General features: G+C 39.0%; 1 protein-coding gene across 5 annotated transcripts in view; it reads left to right on the forward strand.

Moving 5' to 3' along the window:
* The window catches only part of LOC117304084 (neuropeptide FF receptor 2-like), a 49,061-nt gene that overhangs the window by 10,268 nt on the left and 13,009 nt on the right, over positions 1–25,784 (forward strand). Inside the window, exons 2-3 of one of the 5 annotated variants that reach the window (XM_033788581.1) lie at positions 1,642–1,728; positions 24,693–25,367. In XM_033788581.1, the coding sequence (XP_033644472.1) occupies positions 24,989–25,367 (379 nt within the window). In that variant the 5' untranslated portion in view covers positions 1,642–1,728; positions 24,693–24,988. Of the gene's footprint in view, positions 1–1,641; positions 1,729–23,674; positions 23,724–23,931; positions 24,005–24,315; positions 24,401–24,497; positions 24,519–24,692; positions 25,368–25,784 lie in introns of those variants that run through there. The other 4 variants (XM_033788582.1, XM_033788584.1, XM_033788583.1 and 1 more) reach the window with 4 other exon arrangements.

The following is a 25,784-nucleotide window of genomic DNA, read 5'->3' on the forward strand; positions in this document are numbered from 1 at the left end:
TTACACCATCAACATCTCTGTATTGGTCGTTACCAAGTAAGTGTTTATGCCACTAGTTATTTTTAATAATTAACAACCGTGCCCAGTGCCTTTAATCACTACATGATTAAGCTATTCATTGGCTCATTCAATCAAGTAGTCTTATAACCTCGTTGTTTCCAAATGAAGTTAATTGCCATAACAAAGCGAGACCGTCTCCCCTGACAATACACCAACGATGGACAATATACAATTCGTCTTGAAGATGTTTCCCTATAACTAATTAAGATGATGGGAGACCACGTCTTCGTTCCGATGAATGAATTGACGAAGACATCCACAAAGGCGGACCGCATATCATGGCTTTGTTTAAGGGCACTGGGCACTATTGGTATAATTACTCAAAATACTTGTTAGCATAATAATTAACTTCAATATATACATTTTATTAACATGTGCCTGCGCTTTATGGGCGGAGAATTGATCCCTGTAAATTTACTCAGCTTTATGAGAACACGCGCCACTTTAATTATCACCTTTGAAAAGTGTCCACAACCAAGCACACAGACGTCCTTACATGCCTCATATGCTAAACGTAACATGCGGCTATCTTGCCGCTCCCATTAAAAAAGGACACTTATAAAGGAATACACTACTCATCGTATGAAAATACCCGCCACTATTTCATCTTTGAAAAGTGTCCATAACCGTTTAGCACCCAGACGTCCCTAAAACTAAGTCCCGATTCTGGCTGGATAAAAGGTCAGCCATTTACATGCCTCATAAATGCTAAAGGTAATATGCGGCTGTCTTGCCGCTCCCATTCAAAAAAAAAACGTAAGGAATACACTACTCATCGTATGAAAATACCCGCCACTATTTCATCTTTGAAAAGTGTCCATAACCGTTTAGCACCCAGACGTCCCTAGAACTAAGTCCCGATTCTGGCTGGATAAAAGGTCAGCCATTTACATATTGCCTCATAAATGCTAAAGGTAATATGCGGCTGTCTTGTCTGAGTCAATCATTTCAATGGCAAGAAGGTCAATTAAGCTGCTTAACACTTTATCATTAGTGCTAGGCAGAAGTGACCAGACCAATATGCGATTTAAATTCGGCACTGGTACCCTGTTTCCAGTTTGTAGCTCGCGAGATGTTAAGCGGTGGTTCAAGCCACTATAATTTCTTACACAATATCGATTGAGTAATGTTTTCAAATAAAGAAAACAAACTTTGCCTCCCAAGTGGTAGAGCAAACTTAAAGTTAAGAATACTTTATCAAAAACTAGTAACCAGCGAGTCTTCCATCATTTTGAGTTTACACATTGGTCGATAGCAGAAATGGCGTCAGTTGGTCGTTCACTCCCATGACGAGTGAGCACCGCTAATCACCGTCACGGGTCCGCAAGTCGGTACCGTAGATAGCAATAATATTCCCCGGTAGGGGGTCCCTGGCTATCGGCCCGAGCTCCCGGGCACGCGGAATAATAATCTCGGTCGAGGTTGACACCTGGCCACATTCATATCATATTGGGTGTTCTTTTAGTCGGTTGGGGATGACCATGATGATGATGATGATGATGATGATAGTTGTAGGGTGGTAATGTTCTTTTGACTTTCTTCGACTTGTAGATTTTCAATTTCACCTTTTGGATCTTTCAGGGGGGATATTGACTCTGGATGAAAACTATACCGTGTGTTGCTCATTGAACTTAGTTTGGATCGGGCAGGACAGGGAAACAATTCGAGGTAAGTTTTCAATTTTGATTCATGTGGTATGGGGTTTCGACTATAGAACTCATTCCTTCACTTGTTTTTATATCTCATAATTATAAAAGTGTTCAACTAATTCTTATTCAAATAGCCACTGCTTCGATGAACTAAAACAATATGTGGAAGGTATTAAGGACACTGGACACTATTGGTAATTGTGACAGACCAGTCTTCTCACTTAAAGTATCTCAACATATGCATAAAATAACAAACCTGTGAAAATTGAGCTCAATCGGTTGTCTAAGTTGAGAGATAGTAATGAAATAGCATTTTATAGGGCTTATTAAATTATTGAGGCTATTTTAGGGACTACATTCGTGTACATGGTTTTGACTAAGTTCGCGCATTATTTTAGGTACATGGTTAAAGCCATAGTGGACACTATCGGTAAATGTCAAAGACCAGTCTCCTCACTTGCTGTATCTCAACATATGCATAAAATAACAAACCTGTGAAAATTTGAGCTTGATTGGTCGTCGGAGATGCGAGATAACTATGAAAGAAAAAAACACCCATGTCACACGAAGTTGTGTGCTTTCTTATGCTTGATTTCGAGGCCTCAAATTCTAAACTTGAGGTCTCGAAATCAAATTCGTGGAAAATTACTTCTTTCTCGAAAACTACATTACTTCAGATGGAGCCATTTCTCACAATGTTTTATACTATCAACCTCTCCCCATGTGAATAGAGCTCAAACTCGCGGCGACATCACAGATGTTGACCTATATAGATCGACACCTCCAGAAACAAATTACCACCAAGGGAACAGGAACACATTAAACAGATACATTCGATTTTGTTGTTAAAAACACAAACCTCTGCAATATCTCCGTTTTTCATCAGAGGTTGTTCAAGCGTATCTCCTTAATGCTCTTAATTTCCTAACTCCAACTCAGACAAAAGGGGCCACGCGCGAATATCAAAATTAAATTGCTGTCTTTATAACGTTTATATTTCACATCAATGACGAGACGCGGTATGTTTTCATGTTCACACCAATCCAAACATACGCAAATAAGGTTTCCCGGACTAACACAAATAGGGACTGAAACACACGGCGGAAACCAACGCAGAGTTTAGATCGAAAACTCGCATCGACGATGACTAAGAGATTCTGAGCATGAAATTGAATTTGTTTGGATGACGAGTACGACATTCAAAAGAAGATTCTTTTATCATTAGGGGTCTGTAACCTTGACAGGTGCAGATGAACTTAAAGGGGTATGGCTTTATAAATAACTTAAGAAACAAAAACTACCCACTAATGTATCACATTATGAGAAATTTTAAGGTATGTGGTTTTAGAGAAACAGATTCAAATTTTGTTCAGGCTGAACGACAATGAAGCCTTTATTTTGTACCCAACTGTAACCTGAACGTAAACGTAGACCTTAGACCTTAAAGGCAGTGGACACTATTGGTAATTACTCAAAATAATTATTAGCATAAAACCTTACTTGTAACAAGTAATGGGTAGAGGTTGGTAGTATTAAACATTGTGAGAAACAGCTCCCTCTGAAGTGGAGTAGTTTTCGAGAAAGAAGTAATTTTCCACGAATTTGATTTCGAGTTTATAATTTGAGGTCTCGAAATCAAGCACATAACTTCGTGTGACAAGGGTGTTTTTTTCTTTCATAGTTATCTCGCATCTCCGACGACCAATCAAGCTCAAATGTTCACAGGTTTGTTATTTTATGCATATGTTGAGATACAGCAAGTGAGGAGACTGGTCTTTGACATTTACCGATAGTGTCCACTATGGCTTTAACCATGTACCTAAAATAATGCGCGAACTTAGTCAAAACCATTTACACGAATGTAGTCCCTAAAATAGCCTAAATAATTTAATAAGCCCTATTAAATGCAGCCCGAACGTAGATGCAGCCTCAAACCAACGTAGCCCGATACCAATCATGTACCTAAATGTTAATACAAACCTAAATTTAGCCTCCGATATCATGTACACGCGGGCTACATTTTATTGCAAGAGTGTTACCAAATGCCTCCCCTTTAATTGGGGATAGGTAAGAACGTGCAAATCACAAAACTTCGGTTGACTAGAGAGAAAGAGAGAGTGTAAATGAGTTCATGTCAAGAACGACACATCAACCACTTTGTCAAAAACATTTGGAATAACAAAAGTTAATGTGTTATATGGAACACAACACCGTTGTGTGGAATACAACATCGTTACAACTGGGATTTCAAACTTTTACTATGTATCATCCCCCCATGCAACATGATACATAAACCAGATTCCACAAAATCAAAAATGAAACTAAAAATGGAAACCTGATATCATAATCAACAGCCGTGGGAGGGAGGTTGATCTGATTTTACATCCAAGCGCCTGAAATTATCTTACACTTTGTAACTCGATTTTTTAAATCACACAAACCAAACAGTCAGAGAGCTCTGTGTTGCAAGTTAGTCTGTGGACATTCCGTTGTACTATACACTTCAGGAAAATCCTTGGCCCAATTTGATGTCGCTTTATAAGCACAAAAAGTAGCTGAGCACAACAGAATAATGCTTGCCAGGATACGGTTACCAGCCAAACTACCATGTCACATGTACATTTAGCGACTGGTATCCTGCTCATTTCTGCTTTTTAGCACAACGATATTATGCAATATTGACTCTGCTTACTTAAAGTCATTGGACACTTTCTGGACAGAACAAACATTAAAAGTTCACAGATTTACAAATAACTTACAAATAACTTTCCTTAGAATATTATTCCATGAAATGCTTTACTTTTTGAGAAAACATCAAAACAATTATCAATTCTCGATATCGAGAACAACGGATTTATTTTAAACACAAGTCATGACACGGCGAAACGATGACCGATTGAACCTAAATTTTCACAGGTTTGTTATTTTATAAATAAGTTGTGATACACGAAGTGTGGTCCTTTTGGCAATACTGTTTACAGATATTGTGCGATTGCTTTAAGCAGCTCTGTAAAATTGGCCCCAGTTCCTAAACACTGAACATTACACGAAGTGTGGACCTTCATAAAGCTGTTTAGAAGAAAGTTCTGCCTATCAAATTCCTTTAAACTAAAACAAACCTGTGCAAAATTGGGCTCAATTGGTCATTGAATTTGCAAGAGAATAATGACAGAAAACAAAACCCGTGTTGCGTTACTTTGTGTGCTTTTAGATGCGTATTATTATTTGAGTGAGGAATTTTACCTCTTTCTCAAAAACGACTTCTTCAGAGGGAGCCGTTTCTCACATTGCTCTATACTAACAACAGCTCTCTCCATTGCTCGTTACAAAGTAAGTTGTTATGCTAACAATTATTTTGAGTAATTGTCAATAGTGTCCAGTGCCTTTAACTCTTCCTCAAGGTTACATGGCTTGCTTGGTCCTTAGTCCTAGCAATGCTCCTTTATGTGCTACGACACCTTTATGAAATTGGGTCCCGGTCGTTAAGAACCAGAAGATGGGATGTAGTGTCCACTTCCAAAAAGCAATCATGTATTGTATTGTATTGTTTACCTCAAAGTAAGAACATCACTAAAAAACATTTACTCTAGATAAAAAAAAGGTGTACATTCTTTAAATGTTACGTTTCAAATGATCCTCTACATGTTATCAATCTAATCCTCGTCAAGCTGACGTCAGAGGCCATTTGGATTTCAGCTAATCCCATCCCATACCCCCGTGGCTCTAGAGTCATCCGCATGTTTTCGCGAATCTACAAGATTTACCTCGGCTTGTCATTTTGACTTTTCGATTTCGAGAAAGCAAGCCCGTAAATGTTGATGCCGTTTTTGACAGACGCAAGCCCTAGATAGGCATTGTAAGAGGGTGGTTATTTTACTCGCCTGCCGGTAAAGTTTAATTTGTCATATCATTCCGTACAGCTAGAGTGTCCGGCCTTACTGTTCAGCGGCCTAGCTTGAGAAATCCAAGGCTTTCATGTCATTTTCTTTTCCCCATTGAGGAGGCGAAAACATTTCTGTTTATGAAAATAAGGTAACTTTATACTCATAAATTTTATACTCAGGATAAATCTTCAGAAAATCATGTAATTGATGTAGAAAGTTTGATATTGTCAACCGTACTATATGATTTTGATCTACATGTTTTCGTTTTTATGTTTTTCACATTATTGTTTTCGTTACTATTTTATTTTCTGTACATATTGGACTATACTTCTCGAGATGGCTTAATTTGTTTAATTTTATTTTGTGTTTCTTCATTAAATCTGATAAGTTGTTGCCACGAAAGCTCGTGCAGATAATTATTAACTACTAGTTAGTCATTAAAATGCAACTTTAATTTATTTTTTTTATTTCTAGTTTTATTATAAAGTGTTATCTAGTTTTTTTTATAACTAAGGAATTTGTTTCCAATGACTTTTTCGAATGTTCTTTTATTTGATTTTTTTTTCTTCAATTAAGGTCGGGGTTAATTCTTGTAACGTCCAATGTTATCCAAAACGACTGATGATGGCCGCACCATCACTCGTTGAAAAACAAACAAGTAAACACCCATCACAACAACCTAACAAGCATGAAGGTCATTGATTGCAATTACATACTTCGAAATGATCAGAATTGTAAACAACATAGTCAAAATCAACAAATGAATGTTCCCCTTAGAAAATGAATGTTTCTTTTTGCTAAACAAACTCCTTAAAGGCCACTCTTGATCAGTAAAACCCCATTTTACCACGCATGAGCTCCAAAGTCTGCAAAAGCAATTTGATGAAACCCAGCACTATAGTCATAGCGGTCAAACTGTCACTTAAATTCGAGAGTATTCCCAAAACTACATTTGCCAACCACTTTTGAAGACAGTGTACACTATTGATTATTGTCAAAAACCAGTACTCTCATTTGGTGTACCAACACACGCAAAATATAACAAACCTGAAAATGTGAGCTCAATTAGTCACCGAATTTGCAAGAGAAAAACACAATTGTTGCATTACTTTGTGTGCTTCAGGCATGAATGTCTAACATTTTTTTTAGTGAGAAATAAAACCTCTTTCTCAAAAACTGCGTTACTTCAGAGGGAGCCGTTTTATACTATCAACAGCTTTCCATTGGTCGTTATACCAGTAAGTTTCTTTGCTATAACAAATATTTTGAGTATTTTTGAGTGACTTTAAGTAACACAACATTGTTAACCTACATGCCTAATCACCTTAAACATGTAATTACAAACACACACAAACACACGTAATTAATTCCTCTCTGATTTCAATTACGTCTTTTTCAAAGGCCTTGTTTAGATGTATCACTGTGTATATGACTGTGCAATCAATACGGGACGTAATTTTGTTTTATGCACATCAAAATTGCCACTGTCGTTAGTGCTTTTCAATGAGGAATATGTTTTCTTCTTAATCGATTTAAAGGCAGTGGACACTATTGGTAATTACTCAAAATATTTATTAGCATAAAACCTTACTTGGTAACGAGTAATGGGGAGAGGTTGATGGTATAAAACATTGTGAGAAACAGCACCCTCTGAAGTGCCATAGTTTTCGAGAAAGAAGCAATTTTCCACGAGTTTGATTTTGATACCTCAGATTTAGAACTTGAGGTCTCGAAATCAACCATCATAAACGCACACAACTTCGTGTGACAAGGGTGTTTTTTTTCTTTACTATTATCTCGCAAGTTCGGTGACCGATTGAGCTCAAATTTGCACAGGTTTGTTATTTTATGCATACGTTGACATACACCAACTGTGAAGGCTAGTCTTTGACATTTACCAATAGTGTCCACTGCCTTTAAAAAAGGAAATTCTTGAAAAAATGGTTGTTTTTTAGGATTGCAATTCTAATGTACAGAAAACAGAATTGCAAACAGGGCAGGGTTGGCACATCACGTCTAAAACCTAATAAGCCACGCCAAGCACGGATACATAACGGGATCGCCTCGTTGAGTTTCCACTAGGCTTTACACGCGCTTTGTTATCTAACCTTTTACATTATAGATGACATGTGTCAGTTCGGTGCAAATTGAAAAAACTAACTTGTCGACGCTGTAGTGATTATTATTTCACGAGGACTTCTCTCGGGCTCTGAAGTAGGGTGAATTGGTCGAGCATTGGTTTCCGCTCTGTTTGGCTTTTTCCTGGAAATATTTTCAACCCTCAGATACAGGATATGTAAATTGTTCTATAATTATTCATTTTGGTTTTTACCCATATACACCGATGTGTGTTAGTACTGTACACTCAGCACTTTCCCTAGTTCTGTGGGGAAAAACACAGGCATATTACTCGGGTGTGATTCGAACCCACGACCTTTGCAATTCTAGAGCAGTGTCATACCAACTATAGACCACCGAGATTGCCAGGTGGCTAGAGGCAGTTCGAATCCCATAATAACCACAAAGAGCATGTTAATTTGAAAGAAACTGTAAACTACGGAAGCGTATAGTGCCACACATGAAAGCAAAATCCCGCCCTTCTTGTGTACGTACACGATGAGAATCATGTTCGTACACGATTATACAACTTTAATATAACTTTATGTTATGGATTTGTTGTATTTATTTTTGAATTGTGTTCAGTTAATATGGTCTGGAGTAATTTCTGTGAGATGTGAGAGACGTTATGGGTGATATAAAAGAATAAGGCCGACTAAGGACGATTGATGAAGGAGGCACCACGTCAGCGCCCGAAGGGATTGTTGCAATGTGCTTTTTGCAAAATGGTTAAATGGACTGAGAATTCGCGTCACAACCAGTTCTAAGGTTTCTGTTATAAAGTTACTCGTTTAAAACAGTTCTCATCGTAGGCCATGCCAAAAATCCCCGATGGACAAGAATTAAAACAAATGGAAACCAGTCAACTCGCCCCAGCAAAGTGTAGCCTATAACATGGGCGACTTTGAGTGGGTCAAGATTGTTTATTGAGCCGGCTTTGTAAAGGGCAAGTATGTTTATAGAGGGCGACTTTGCTTTGGGCAAGTTGACTGGTATAATGTGTATCCTAAATAAATCATTATGGGATTGATGCATCACAGTTTAAATAGCAACCACGAAATTCTTGTGTATCAATTTCTTCTAAAGGGTTGATGACTTCACCAAGCTCACCTAATTAATCTATTTTGAAGTTTTTCTAGGTTAAAGAAAAAACGGATTAAGTCCTTTACGACCCATCAGATTTTCTCCGGCAAACAAATAAATCTCTTCCGAATTTAACTTAACAAGGGGGTTTGTCTATCCCTATGCATGAGTACTTGCAAATAATCTGCTTTACACTAAAGGACAAACCCCTGCCTTATGAGCTAAATAACAGATAAATAAACTCAAATCAATGTTCGTTGTATCGTAATGTATTTAAAAGTGTTTGCCAATACCCCGTGATGCAGTAGGTCTGTTTGCAACCAGCAGTTAGTTTAGGTAGATGCTTTTAAAGTATTTAACCAACTTATCCAACCACCCAGCCGAGTAAAAGGGAGGCCAACTGTTTGAAAAACAAGCCACCCGTCAAATTAATCAATCCGTATAATAGCTTATACACAAAAGGTTGTGATTGTCAGAGATTCGTGAATTCGCACCCGTTTCCAGGTGGGTTCACCCCCCTTGAATTGCTCAAAGAAGCTCGGTGGATTATACCCCTCTTAGGGTCTGTCCGGTCTCCATTAAGGAACTTTCGTACAAAAGGGATCATTTCGGCACACTAATTCCTGACAAAAGATCCCGTCAATTTCAACCCACCCGGCCCCGGCCCCTATTATTATTTTTCGAAATGCGCCTCCATGTTTGCGCGAGTAGAAGACATGTTTTGACAATGCAGCTTGGACATCTTTGCCCTGAAGGATTTTAGTTGTCGAAATTAGACAAGCAGAGAGTGGTTTGCAAAACAGAACCTTATTATTTCCCCCTGATTTTGACGTTTCCGTTCCACGCGTTCATTTATGATGTCTGCTGCTGAGAGCAAACTTGCTTTTCTGTATGTCGACCAATATTTGCATGGATCTTTCTATATCAGTTTACACGTAGAACAATACGGAAGTAGGGATAAGGTTTTAGGTGAGGGTTCTTGGTTTCTGATAACTTTATCCTGACGGAAACAGCCCCTCCCCCCCCAAAAAAAAGAAGAAAACAAAAAGACACGAACGTTGAACGTAAATGTTCTTGAAAATTTCGCTTATAAATCAGGATTAGGTTGAACAGTGTCCGGATCCTGACATTTATGTACCTTTGACCTCAAAATAATTTCACACGGAGATTCGCAGTAAATTCACACATGTTTGACAAAGTGAACAAAACAACACATCATGATGTACATAACATAATATTCAAACAAAAAGTCCCCCGATAATTATTTGATTCTAAGAAGAGTTACCGCAAATAGTGTTTATAAATAGCACATTAGTCTTCCTGTGTGGACATAAACAGCTCCAGATTTTCAGCAATGTCTCAAAAAGGCTGCGACCTTTTGAAATGATATTTTCACAGATTGCTCTTGAGGTATATATCTACAATTACAAAGGATTGAAACGAACAGTGGGTTTCAATTACCAAAGGTATCCAATCCCTTTAATGCTGAATGACTAACTCCAATAGATAGTTTGGTCAGTGAAGATATCAGTGTGTGTAACAATACAACTTCCTTTCCAAGCCGAAACCAGCATCTGACCAAAACGGCAGTATCCCTCGCTTATAACTCGACCTAATTCCACACGTTTTATTATCTCCATCAACACAATTATACCCTGTCTCTTTCGTCTTCTCTGTTTCCCCAAGACATCCCCTCTTTCTCTAGCTTCGGTCTCACATGATGGCCCCAGTCCCTCAAAGTATCACTTTCATTCTCGCCCCGATCTCTCAGCCAAAACCCACGCCGTGAAAATGAGCTGACAGCCCCACGGGCATTACTCAATACAACCGTCATTTAGCTATTGCGTTCGTTTCACGCACCATCATTCGGTCTTTCGCTCCCGCGATAACCTCCGGTGTTTTACAGTTTTTCACTCTTGCACAGCACACCCCCTCTTTCTTCAAAGTATAAGGGTAATTTACACCTTCGGGAATGTTATGTCACGTGATAACAATCACCCTTTGGCAACAAAAGACCAGAGTAAATAATGCTTACTTTTGAAAGCCTCGATGTAAGAAAAGAAAAAAAAATACAAATTTTGTTGCTCAGCTGAGGAAACCCTTTGCTACAAGTAAAGTGGTTCTGTCGTTAACCCCTTTATAATAACTCGGCTGTAGGGAATCGAATTCAGTTTTACCCAAAAAATAAAAATACTACACATGGATTCAAGCTCTAGTGCTGTGAATGCAAAGTACTATTTTCATTCATAACACATCCAAGGGTTTTGTCTTTCGTTTCAGAATTACCTTTCACGGTCCGTATAAGTAAAGCAAGAGCGTGTTTAGATCAGATTTTAATCTTGAGCTGTTGGTTCCTTGGTGAGCCTTTTTTTACCTGAAAAGCTATACCGGGCGGGCACTTCGAGTGAAAAACCCGTCGTTATTTGCATCATGCAACTTGTTTAAAGACACTGCACACTGTTGGTAATTGCTCAAAACACTTATTATCATAAAAACTGACTTTCTAACGTGCAGTGGTGAGCTGTTGGTAGTATCAAACATTGTGAGAAAGAGCTGCCTCCGAAGTGACGTAGTTCTTGAGATATTAAAACAAAATACTTCAGGTCTGAATCCCTTTTACGGCATCTGAAAGCACACAAAAATTAGTGTTTTTTCTTTCACTATTCTCTTGCAGTTGCAATGACCAATTGAGTCCAAATTTTCGCAGGTTTGTTATTTTATGCACAACAATTATGTTGGGACACACCAAAAAACATACAGTGAAGTTCACTGTTAGCACATGCTGATAGCTTAATACAGTGTACCCCTCTAGAACGTGTGGTATGGTCCAGCTCATTATGTGCCATACACAGTGGTCAGCTCATCAGCTCATACAGTGCCTTGATATCCTAAGCTGGACCATACCACACGTCTTAGAGGGGTGTCAATCAACAGGGGTGAGTGATTTGGTTCGAAGAGGGGTGGTCAAAACTCTGCCAGCATCCTTTGTGAACAACATCGGCATTGTCAATAGTATAGATACAACCAAAGTACAGAAGACGAAACTTTAAAACCAGTTTCAAGGTCAGCCTGACCGAGAAATGAGTCAACCTGATCGTAAATTGGTCAGGCCCCTCTGGATTCTAGTATACACATATTCGTCCTTAAGGCTAGTCCGGGGTTTTCCGGAGTGAACTGTCCTTTAAATCTACTGACAAGCAATTAATAATTTAAGGGAAAGCCCGCCGTAGTCCCGAGTTAGAGTAACTCCTCCTGTTTATACAGCCTGCTCCGCTGAAAACGTAAATATTGCGTCTTAAGACCGTGTGAGCCAGTAAACTACTCCTGAATTGCAAAATTGAGTTTTAAGTCAATACTCAGAGAAGGTCATTATAGACAGTTGGATTGGCATAATTATGAAATACATGTCAACTTCACCAAAGAATAAAAATGATCGAGTATTCTACTATAACTACAGACAATAACTTATGGACGCTGTTGTGGTGTAATTTTTTTTTGTCATGCGCGTGCATTTTTGGCGACTTAAATCCTTTCGGGTAAATCAAATTGGAGCTTCGGCGTAAATTGCTATTCATGTGCAAATATGATATTAAGCTGCATTGGAAACGTAATACCGAAATTCATGGAGTTTTGTGATGTGGTCAATGCGGGTAAATCTGAGAGATTGCGGGGTTGAAAAGTCTGGAGGAAGGAAGGTCTGGTGTTGGATTTGCTTTGTATTAAGAGTTAACAATTCTGTGATTGGTTTTTGACATTGCTTTGTTGTTCTTAAGTTCGGTGCATTATGGAGACCAATGACAACACGAAAAAGGGGAGATCAAATAAGTCAATAGGGAAATTCTAAAGACAGGGGTGCTCCGCAAAAAAGAAGAAAACATGTTAAGTGTCATGGTAAACTTGTAAGTACAACAGACAAAGGAAAGAACAACAGAATGTTTCACTAAAGTAAACTTATTTTACAACCTTGGACCATATAGCGTCAGTTTAACCCACTTGGGAATTTTGGCAAAAATTCTGGATCATATTGACTCAAAAATGGGTCAATCCCAACAGATACCAATTGTGCCTAGGAAGTGTTTTAGTGTGAAAAATGAAAAATACAAAATCTACATGAGTGAAGATAACTCTTTATGCATGTGCGGTAACTGTGCACAAAATGGTTAAAATCAATACGGGATGTATAATGGTAAAATAAACAGCAGTTAATGGCATGACGTTTTGACCCTAACAGTCTTTCTCGAATGGCTAGAAAACGACTCTGCTAGGGTCAAAGGGTCAACACAAAGCGTTTGCCATAAAGAGGTCCAGTTTTGCCACAGGTCTCGGGAAAGGACTGAGTATAGCTGCAGTGCTAACACATCCGTTATGGGTAAAAACCAAAATATATTCTTTTTCCCCGATGCAAAATCAAAATCTATCATAATAGGTCCATTTTGGTTTGTAAGCAGATTGCAACCAGCTTATTCTTTTTTGTCCTGGTAAAACAATACTGCTAATTTGATTATGTATACGCTTAGATTAGTAAAAAGCGCTATACAAACAAGGTTATTATTTTGTATTATTATTATTAAATACACATAATTATTTATCTAATAATAATAATTTTATTTCAAACCTTTTTCGAACAAAGCGAACCTTTGGCTAAAATAAATATTAATGAACGGGTTCTTCAAAAACCGTTTCGATTGTGCTACATTGTTAAGGTTTAATTAAATGGATTTGATCAATCATAAATGATAATTTTCCAGCCTATCTGTCATCGAAAATACAGCTGGCTCTTTATTTATCAATTTTGGATGGGCTTGGTCCGAGCAGCTGTGTTTTCTCTGGGGGAAACTTGGCCATTTTTCCCGTGTAGAGATTGAGTGTATATACAACCTAGGGGGACATTTTCATATTATTTAAAACAGGCATGTTACAAAGTCGGTAAGCACAGGGATAGGCACTTCTTCTCTGTTGAGCCAACCACCTCCTTGAATGGAGGCTATGCGTACACATGGTGGGTGCAACCTTCTTGAGTGGAGGCTATGCACACACTACGTGGGCGCAATTGAACATCAAGTCTTGAGAGGAGGCTAACCGTACACGTAGGTGGGTACACGCAACAGCCTCCTGGAATGGAGGCTTTGCATACACACAATGGGTTTGCACGCAGCCTCCTGGAATGGCGGATATGCGAACACTGGTCGGTACTATACGAACAACCGCCTTGAATCGAGGCTAGGCGTACACGTGATGGGTACAATATTCATTTGTATTATTTCGGATTGTACACCCCATCTCTGTAACCGGGTCAATATTTGCTCCCATTCAGGTTCAGTAACTAACCCCTTGGAGGTCAGGTTGACCCCTGAGCTGGTTTTCTGACTCCGATCCTGAGTCAGGTTGACACGGATTCTAGTGGCCCTTCCTCTATGGTCAGACTGTACAGATTCGGTCTGTATGGTCTGATGCTCAGAATCATTGTTTATATACCAAGAGATTGAATATGTCCAGACAACGGGCCAAAGCCCGTTGTACGATCAGAATGTTGTTAAATTCAACTTGATTACCAATCAAACCCATTTAATTACACATATCATTCCTCATCAACTAATCACAAATAGCACTTTCCCTCCTGCATACAAAATAGGGGTCTAATCCCATTAAGCGCCCCTCCCCCAACCCCCCAGCACCAAACACTAACCCATATCCCTGGAGTCATATCAAATGAATGGTTCTTTACATGACAAATTAATGCATGACGCCCCGTACTCGGCCTACGGAGATTACAGCACGAATCCACCACTTCCTGCTTACCAATACAAGAACATTCAAAATACCCATTGAGGTCCCCCCCCCCATCCCGACCCCTCACAAAATCTGGGTTAATGCATCCTTTGTCAAATATCTCACATTGACAGAAAAAGCATCGAGCAAACACAGTGAGGGCTCTTGTGTATCGAAAAATTGAGAGAGAAAAAAAACCAAGAAACCAACATAGACCCTTTTCAGAGCTACCATTTCTTGCTCGAGGATATTATTGCGCAAAGATGGTTCAACAGACATCTTTTGTTCATGCCCCATCGCAGACTTATAGGATGACATGAGAAACTTACTATGCTACACCATCGACACCCTCAAATAATACACAAACATGTCAGCAATATATTACGAACTATAGTGAAAATATGAACAAATAATTATCATGTCGAAATTTAACTCAAAAGAAACCCTATTTAAACTTTTGCAAATTGCTAATACTTCATTTTTAGACCTGTTTATGATTAATACGAAAACCTGATTTAGGAGTCAAAAGCCAAAATATCTAAAAACGAAAATAAATGTAATACGTCTCAAACCAACGATACTCTCTGAAACAAGGTGGGATTCGAACATTACATAAGAAAAAAAATCGTCTAAGATCATAGATCTACATTAAACTTACTCGGTCTTACGATGACGAAAGTAGAAAACATTCCCTGGAAAAAAATTCTGTCTGAAATGTCATATTTGATGATAAATAAATAAAACTAATTTCCCGTTTAGAGTTTATCGCTCAGTGAGCGTTATATTCATTCTTCTTTTGAATCGATGTCATGCAAAAAAATTGTAATAGCGGGTTGTCACTATTTCCATATGGCCAATTGATCTCAAACTTCTACAGGTTTGTCAGTTTCGGTCGATGTATACATAAAGTGCTTACAATGTCAGCAAACCGTTTTGTTAGCAAAAAAAACCAATTATGTAATGTTCTTTATATCATTCGCTAACAGCCCGTATCCTTTTTATCGCAATATCGGTCGAAGATGGAAAGCTCAATAACTCCTAAATCTTTGTCCTTTGACTTTGTTCCACATGTTGGTCTTAATCAGTTTATTGGAATACCACGAATGGATAAATTTGTGTTGATTTATGGCGTCGAGATTACTTAATAACGCGAGACAATAATAGAAACATGTTAAGCCCATCATGTAAACAGTTGTTGTTTTCGTGATCTAGTATTTTCTGTTTGATTGTTGCCGACATGGAATGAAAGAAATGTCCTAAGAATGATTGAAGCTTCGTCTTAACTTGAGTATAGTTGATGAACCATGAAACGAAGATGCCATGTTGCATTGCCGACTTTGGAAGTCACTGGTTGATGAATTGTATGTTATAACAGCATTGAGTAACTCATCCATTGACCCAGAATTGACCCAGAATTGACCCTTTGAACCTGACCCATTTATGGGCCAGAATGACTCAGAATCTGTGTCAACTTGACCCAGCTTTAAACTGATATTAAAATAGCATTGAATGCACATTCATTGACCCAGATTTGGGGTCCGGTAGAGTCTGACTCATTTATGGCCCACAATTACCCGGAATCTGTGTCAACTTGACCAAGAACTAGATTAAACTGACGCAGAATCCAACTCTTAGCACACTAAAAAACTGACCCTCAAAGAGGTCAAACTGACGTAGAATCCGAGTTAAACCACATTTTTAAAATTCAAAGTTCCCGGTCAGCCTGACCCAGGAAGGCCGCCTTGGTTTCGTAACCCGGATCAGTTCCGACCCGGGAGTTTTTAAAGTGGTTGTTTGGGTTATTTTTTTGTATATATGCTCAACAAACTAATCATCATAAAAACTTACTTGGTAAAGAGCAGTAGAGAGCTGCTGATAATACAAAACATAAGGAACGATCCACTTTGAAGTAATGCAGTTTTAGAGAAAGAGGTAACTTTTCACACATATTTTTGAATCTAAGAAAGGCTTCATGCATGAACAATTTCTCAGTCATCTGAAAGCACAGACCTCTTCGCAACGGTGTTTTTCACATCATATTTTCTTGCAAGGTCTATGACCAAAATTTCGCCCAAATGTTCAAAGGTATTGACGAGTATATTGGGATACACCAAGTGATCGTGAGGATACTGGTCTTAGACATGCCCTGCCTACGACAGTTAATGTACTCTTCCAATTTACCAATCTTGTTTTTTTTAAGTGAATATTATTTATGTCTTGTGAAGTCAATGCCTGTCAGAATGTATCTTTAGCTCTACATTGCATAGTCACTTTAACTTAGCGAACCATTTAATCATTTCTCAGCGAACTAGAAGGGCCAGCCTTTCATTTATTCCCCAGCTCATGTTGAAAGTTGAGACAATTTGCGGCATCGTACGCTCAGCTAAGATAACATTTGTTCAGGAAACACTTCCTAAAGTGAACGGGTTTTGTGTGACGGACTCTCAATCTCAATCTGTGTATGTGTCTATGGCCTGATGCGTGGAGGGCCGGCATGGTAGGGGCGGGCCAGTGGGTTGGATGGGGGAGGGTGATGAGTGTTGCTTGAATGGTTGGGGGGGGGGGGGGGGGTAATGAGTAAGGTGTTGATAGCAGGGTGACGGTACACAAGCTGCCACGAGGTGGAGAGTTTGGGGTTTACGAAAGGACAACGATGAAACAAAGCACATTTTTTAGTCTAAAACTAAATAGGTGACACCAACGGGAGTGTTAGTTTAAAGATCAGTGTACAATTTCTAAGAGCTACCTATACTATACGAAAAAAATGTTTATTAAACATTTTTCTGCTCGCTAAAAAGGAGCAGTATCAGACATAAACTTATGTACACGTGACATGGTATTTTGGCTGTCAAACTTATTTTGGTAAGCATAAATATGTTGTGCTTAGCAACTGTTTGCTTCCTTTCTTATGTTACAACTCTATTTCAACATCCCACAAATGACGTCAAAGTATTGTCATTTAGACGAACGCCGTCAACGACAGAAGTGTATTTTTTTAACCTTGATGTTGCGGCCTAATTATTTTTAATCAAAAATTACGAAAACAACTAATGACGAAAAAATTAAATAAACGCGCATTGAATAAATGATTGTACACAGTTTTAAATGGCACTCCCATAGCATAGTAGCTGTTCAATGACAGGTTGAGTTGTAACATATGTTATTTATTTATTGTTACTTCTAAGGTACGCCATTCCTCAAATAGTTGAAACATGATTTGTATAAGTTACTCATTGCTAAAGTGTGAGGGCGAAGATAGGGAATTTCATTTACAGAACCAGAATCAAAATTAGAAGACAGTGTTTCATTATGTTTTACATAAACAAAACACCCACGTAAGACTTTTCTCCTCTGTATTATGGTTGATACTCAGTATGGATTGAAATATGTTTATGAAACTCACTCAACGTCTGAACATCAATTTGATGTTTAATTCGCTTTCCAGTTTTAAAGGGTCTATAGGTATACTTTTTGTAAGACACAAAACACCATGTACACAGATTTACATTAAACTCACGCAGTTTTAAGATAATGATGGTAGAAATTCCCTTAATAATTACTTGCTGAGATGCTGTAGTTTATAATAAATGAGTAAAAAAAGTCACGAAAATAATTTTCGTCCTATAGGTGACGAAAAGTATTTCAGAAAGTAAAACGTATTTTTGTAACATTGTTTTACATATTATTTTCTCAAGAACTACAGCACCTCGGCAACTATTACTGTACTTAAGATATAGACTATCAGTGCCTTCAAACGGTGTAAGTTATGTGGACATTTTGTTTTGTGTTACAAAATGTACCCAAATCCTTTAACCTCGCGCACTGTCTCCCATAAAGGAAAATCATGACTGATTCATTATAAATTATTCTTTCCACACAAAAGGTTTTATGATATCTACAAATGCCATTTGGATTTAATCCAGCAATTTTGCATTAGCGAAATCTTCAGACTGTCAAGTTTTGTGCACACTGAATTCTAAGTAGCAAGTGATGATAAGTTTTTTAGCAAAATATACATGTTGTGTATAATTTCGCTAACTATACAAGGGGGATCATGCACTCACTGTCATTCATGATTCAAACTGGAATAAATAAACTGTAAAGATGAAAATAAAACAGCATACCTGACGATGCTGAGGAACAGCGGCATGTGGAGAAAAAGAAATAGGCCAATTTATTACCCATTTCATTTTATATACCTCTAGATGAAATACCTCCAGTTAAAATTAGCATAGCATTTCCTGCGACTTGTCTTCGGAATCATGTACGAGTTTGGCATTTTTGGTTGTATTAAAAAATTCCAACTTTCTAAAAATTGGGGACATTGAATATTCTTCTAAAGTGTGTATGGCGGTTATCAATCTCCTGTGTGTTTTGAAAGTTCCAGTTGAACAATTATTTGTATGATGATTTTGTAAAGATGGGTTGGTGAGATACAACTTCTGGGTTTTGTGGGGCGTGGCCGAGTTGGTCGAAACGTCAGGCAATGAACAGTTTGCTGCTTCTATACCATGCGTTCTTTTGGTTGAATGGTAAGAAGTATACAATAGCTAGTTTAAGGGCCCTATAATGTGCTCAACAGTATAAGATAAACCAAATTAATGATGGTTGACACTCCATTATACTCGGATGGCGTGTTAACTTTGTTTCTACTTTTCTTTTGGTAACTTCAACAATGAGCAACGAATCAATTTTCCCCATCAGTTCACCCTTGCGTGAAGTGAGACGCTTCGCGCCCAAATTACCGTCAACAATCTCGGCCTCTGCGTGTCATGTTAGACGCTAATTCAGCCGTCAACGTATTTAATGTGGGATTCCCGGAATCGTTTTCGGTTTTGATGGCCATGCATCTTGAAACGCTTCAAGTAGCGTTTAGACGTTAATTCAGCCGTCAGGTTTTTTAATCTACGAGTCTTGGAATTACCCCTGTGTGATGCGAAAAGTGCGGTGGATTATGGTGGGGGATCAAGTTGTCCGTACCGTAGTCGTGTTGATTGTTCCGTGCCATCAGAGTTTGACCATGAGGGAAAGGAGGGAGAACATTCAAGATTGGAAATTAATCCGAGATTTTCAAACCTCTATCCGTCTTACCTTGAATAATAACTTAACTTTTAAATGCTACTTTTAGGATTACAGCTCTGTGAGTTAGCATCATATTATCTCAAACACATCCCAACAGTCACGGCGTGCACAGGCCAAGACAGTCATTTTTAGTTTTAGGTATTTGGTTATTTATTTTAGTGCCAATCAGGGTGAATATGGATGGGGATTAAAATGCTCGGTTGTTGATGTGGGAGGAAAACCCAAAGTGGGGGAAACCCACGCAATGAGGTAGGGACTGAAAACACTATCCACATGCAAGGCTCCTGACCAAGGTGGGATTCAAACCCCGGACCACAGAGGTGAAAGGGCAGGGAAAGAAACCAGCACAAAAAGAAGTTCATCAGATACCATTTATCATGTGGCTGGTATCCTGCTCAAATCTGCTAAGCAGAATCTTTTAAGCAATATTTTCTGCTTAAGCAGCTCCATGAAATTGGAACTTTGACCGGGTTGTCCAACTACACAAAGAAGTACTTCAGAATTATTCTTACCAGAACAGGGTTACCAGCCAAGATACCGTGTACAATTTGTGGCTGGTATCTTGCTCATTTCTGCTAAGCAGAATTGTTTAAGGAAGAGTTTCTGCTTTTAAGCAGCTCTATGAAATTGGGCCCTGGACAGGGTTCTACCAACACCCATAATTCTTTCCCGATAGCGTTTAGGATCTAGAGCAATCTCCCTGAAGGCCTAATCAACTGTGCATCTCTTGCTAGTTTTAAGCAGGGTGTCAGTCAGCCCAGATCCGCTAAGCAAGCCTAAGCTGTTCTCTCTGCTCACTGTTCACCCCCTGCACTGTATATACTGTATCCACACCATTGCATGGAAACCACAGTATGTTATACGCCAGATGGTGAACTGTACTCTTAATGCAGAACTATTGTTCAATATTACTAAAAGAGTTCGCCATGCTATTACTAAAAGATAGCGAAAACCCCAGAGAAAACGCCTAGAATTTTAGACCTTAAATAGTGCACTCCGATCCCCAGCACATGTTCAAAAGATGCATACTAGGTCTTATGAATTATACTTAAACAAATTTCATGAAGACAATACGTTTTACCAAATAAGGCTAATATTGACATTGAGGTCTGAGTGGTCAGGTCACAAAAGGGGTTAGACAATGATGGTAAAAGGTTTTTTCTGTTTTGCCCTAGTTTGATCAGTCTATCTTATAACTGCGGAAAATAATGTGACAGTTATTGGCTGCAGTGTAAACTATACGGGTCTGTGTACGTTAAGTATTATGACTATGAACATTAATGGCAATAACAACTTTACGTGGTAAGAAATACAACAGCTTTTGATAAAACGCATGTTGAGACATATGCCACTTCGAAGTACTTTGCAAATGAAAAAAATTATATCACTTCTTTTCCCCCAAAAATGAACTGAAGAAACGCTTCTCTGGAAGGCATCGTCTACCTGCGTGGACATTTCGCTCCCTGCGTGAACATTATATCGGTTACATCTCAAAAACGCGACCAGTAACATGGAATTTTCACAGGTTTATTTTGTTGTATAACTATATACAGTTCAGGCATGTATGCTTTGGTTTTGAAAGGGCAAGGGCACCAAGACATTTTCTCCTCTGTAAAGGGCACCGTATGAGGAAGTTGTACATTACTACTGGAGCATTGGCACCATGAAAATGACCAGGGGGCATGGAGGCAATTGCCTTCGTTGCCTCCTTGAAGTAGGCCTATCTGACTTGACAGTTATATTAGAACAAACGAAAGGTTCCAAAACCGAAGGTATATTTTCTCAACAGCTCCCCGTTTCTCGTTACCAAGCAAAATTCTCTATAATTTGAGTAATTACCAAACAATATGTCATGTGCCTTTAAAGAAAGCGAAAAACAAATCAATTTGAATCTCTGAAATTGACTGAACTTAGCGTCAAGCTTCTGCAATGACTTGAAGTCCAGTAGGCCTACTTATTCGAACTGAAGTACACTTACTAACATTTACTTGTACACCGACCATCGGGTGGTTTTTCCACGGATGTTAACTTACCGGTTCTCGTCAAATTACCCGCTCCTTGCTTCTCAATATCCATTCTAAGAGCACTTGTTTTATTGATCAATAATTTATTTGTAGGTCTTCTTGCACGGCAAGAAAGTCTAACCAAGACAAGAAAAAACATCCACAAGCATTGCATTGCGTGTCTAGAATAACAACAACTAAATGCAAGCTGCGTCATGTAATGGCGAATGGGATAAAATATGGCGCTCGTAAGTGGGTAGTTATTCTACTGAATTTAGTGTACGTGTACTGTACAATTCCTAAGATGGGGGTGAATAAGACAATCAGCGTTCTCGTTTGAGTGGAATTTATTTTATTAGCCAAAAATAAGAACCAGCTAACAGTGCCCTCAACGTTTAATGAGCCATACTCAGTCGACGCCATATTGAATCTGGGGTCTGTTTTCAACACATTAGGACGCCATGCACTCTTATTTATGTACTTGTCATTTGGCAATCTCATTTTGGGTACAGCTGTAGAGCTAGAAATAAGAATTAGCAAACAGAACCCTCACATAAAGAGCCATACTCAGTCGACGCCATATTGAATCTGGGGTCTGTTTTCAACACATTAGGACGCCATGCACTCTTATTTACGTACTTGTCATTTGGCAATCTCGTTTTTAAGTACAGCTGTAGAGCTAGAAATAAGAATTAGAAAACACAGCCATCAACATAAAGAGCCATACTCAGTCTACGCCATATTGAACCTTGGGTCTGTTTTCAACACATTAGGACGCCGTGCACTCTTATTTATGTACTTGTCATTTGGCAATCTCGTTTTGGGTACAGCTGTAGAGCTAGCAATAAGAATTAGCAAACCAAGCCCTAACATAAAGAGCCATACTCAGTCGACACCACATTGAAATCGGGATTCTGTTTTTTACACTTAGGACGACAGCGTGCACTTTAAATAAGGCCCAATAAACGTACTTTTCACCTTGCTATTTCGTTTTGGGTACTGATGGACACCATGCTAATAGACCTTATCGCAACCACCAATGCGCAAGCGCAGACTGTTGAATGAGGTGCATTGTGGGATATATATGGATCAAATTTGGATACCAGCTAGACCACAATGCACCTAATTCCAAGCTTTACGCGCGCGCCCCGGTATTTGCGAAAAGGTCTATGAGCGAGAAATAAGATTTTGCCAACAGTGCCCTCAACGTTTAATAGCATAGAGTCACACTCTGTCGACGCCATATTGAATTTGGGGTTCTGTTTTCTACACTGAGGTCAGCGTGCACTTTCACTCACGTCTTTTACATTTGGCTATTTGGTATTGAGTTCTGCTGGGAAGTGCAGTCTTATCGACACACTTTGTGCTAATGAGCTAGAAATAAGAATTAGCTAGCAGCGCCCCCAACGTTTCGTTTGTGATGCTTTCTCTTGACGTTTTTTGTTTTGTTTAGTAGGCCTACATAGCCCGTTTCTCTAAAACCGTAAAACAGTACTATTTTTAAGACTAATTGAAACCTTAAAGGAAGTTATACCTTTGATAAAATATATTAAAAAAATAAATGAGCATACTAAAACCAGATTCGGCGACATTTCTACACAGTATTTGTAAGCTCAAAAACATTAAGTGATTACAAAAATGATATAGCGAACGACAAGAAGATCGATGATATTATTTCTTTGTTCATTTACTTGTAATCATCATAAAACAAAAAGTCAATTTAGTGGCCTAGAAATCTATATAATTAAAACAACGAAACGGTTAAAAAAAACAAAGGAATACTTTAGCCTTTAAAGCCCAAGCTTAGGTCAGGTGTAAGATTTTGATAGTTTTCTTCAACCAATTATTTACTAATCTCCTCATTACAGCCAGGAATGTCAATAACCGCAATGTAGCATAAAGGTGTCGACAAAACCGCGTGCTAGATTTGGCGGTTCACTCATTGCGCTCACTCCCCCAAAAACAAGGTCGTGCGCACGCAAGGAAATTCTACTTGAACTAGTGCGGAGTGGTGACTCGTAGTATAATGAACGACTACGTTTAGCGTGGACAGACTCTCTTCAACAACACCTACGGTAGGTGTCGCATAGTGGCTTCATTTTCAGAGTCGATATCGCAATCACAACGCTAGCAGTTTGTGTGCCGAATTAAGACGCGGGATATTCGAACGAGTAGCTCGTGTCTCCTTTGGGGTTTCACACACAACACGTCATAACCCCGTTTCGCATCGATTCCAAAGGCAAAAATTCACTGTCGTGCTCTACGCGTTCAGAAGCTTTAGGCTACAACTCTCACCGCTTTGCTGTATGCAGTTTTTAAAGTCACTTTCAACAACTTTCAACATTCGTAGTGCACGGTACGAGATGTCACGCCTAAACACACTATTTTGACATCTCCTGTTGTTAGAGTCGATCGATGCAAAAGCATACTTCACTACTGTCATATTTGGTAATATTATGACATCGTTTTGTGAATGATTGCCACTCCATATTGTAAATAGGTCTTTATAGATGTGTTGATTGTCTGTCGTAACTGTCAAAAATGATGGTATCTCTTTTTTTTATCCGGCGTTCAGAGAAACGAACATCAATAACTAGGAGTAAGCGCGGGCGCTTGGATGGACTGCACCGGGCAATCTCGTTGATCACCCCCACGGCATTAGCAGAGGGCTATAGGGTCGAAGACGTGATCAGACGTAGATGCATTATTAGCAGTTTAATTTTGACGGGTTAATTTTGCGTCGGTTGTTCAGGTCTATCACCCTCTTAGCTGAAGTATAGACACTCGGCAATGTCCGTGCGGGGCTATACATTACTGCTACAGCTCCGAGAGCTACGGAAAAGCTTTCAAAAAAGACGGGCAATGCATTTGTAAATTGATACTTCTTGAATGTGGCACACATTCAGGCTATACTTTAATGTAGTTTTAGTCGGAATTGAAGTGCTAATCCCTTCTCGGAACGTAGAGTGCTATTTCCTCATACATAAAATAAAACACTTGTACAATTGCTAACCCATTATCACATTTGTTTGTTTGCCTTGCAGGGATCGTTTTATTAGAGTAAGGAGTTTTGAGTTGAGAGTGACGGGTTGTCTTTGGAGTTGAACTCGTCACTTGGGATAGGAGGGAGAGTTGGTCCGGATGAATGGAACGTTTCTTGCACAGCTTCTGTGATTTCCCTTGCGAGTGAACGCCACGAATAAACTACTTTAAAATCATGAGTGAAAATACTGGGATCAAAATGTGACCGAGTGCTTGCGTCAGTTAACTTCAACAAGGCGGCAACCAAGCATCAGCAAGACTTCCATTTGCAGTTTCATTAGAACTACGCCAATTAAAAATGGCGACTGTTTCGAGCGGACCAGAGTACGCCATTTTGAACGATGATAACCCGAATTCAACCGGCTTTGATAACTTTTCCACCACGACCGAGCCATACTACGCGCGGCCGTCCTACGAAGTGGACACTGCAGTCTTTGCGGCCAAAGTTATCTCAGTGGGTCTGATCATCCTGTTAACCGTAGTGGGTAACACCATTGTGATAACAATCATACTTTCCAATAAGCACATGAGAACCACTACGTACTTCTACCTGGCGAATCTGGCCGTAGCAGACATCACTATAGCATTGATATCGGAATGGACGTGGCTAGTCAACCACTTGATGAAAGTTTGGGTGTTTGGGTCGGTCATGTGCAAGATGTCCGCACTGGTTCAAGGTAAGTTGCTCTTTTCGAAACTCGGGCTTTAGGCTTGGAAGTGCTTTCGGTACAGGGCTTTAAGATCAAGCAGGGTGCTGGAGAGTAACCCGGGCCCATACAAGTCATGGTTTCGAAAAGGCTTTAGGGCTGTACTTGGATTGGCTATGGCTTCACGTATACGTTTTAAAACCCTGCTTGAAGCTCGGGCTGCGTCAATATTGTGGATGTTTTACAAAAGTGTCTGTGTTTGTCGAATTCAAGATCTGCAAAGAGTTACTCAAATATAATTATCTTCTGTTCGTGTTGGTATTGTATACATCTGCCATTGATTGTAGCTGTGATGCACCTTACCATAGGTTTCAACAATCTTATATCTTACTGATTTGTTCATTTTAAAGTAAGATGGCAATACTCACGGAACTGAATAAATCAACT

The sequence above is a fragment of the Asterias rubens genome, chromosome 20 (genome assembly GCF_902459465.1).
Source record: "Asterias rubens chromosome 20, eAstRub1.3, whole genome shotgun sequence".
Taxonomy (NCBI): Eukaryota; Metazoa; Echinodermata; class Asteroidea; order Forcipulatida; family Asteriidae; genus Asterias; species Asterias rubens.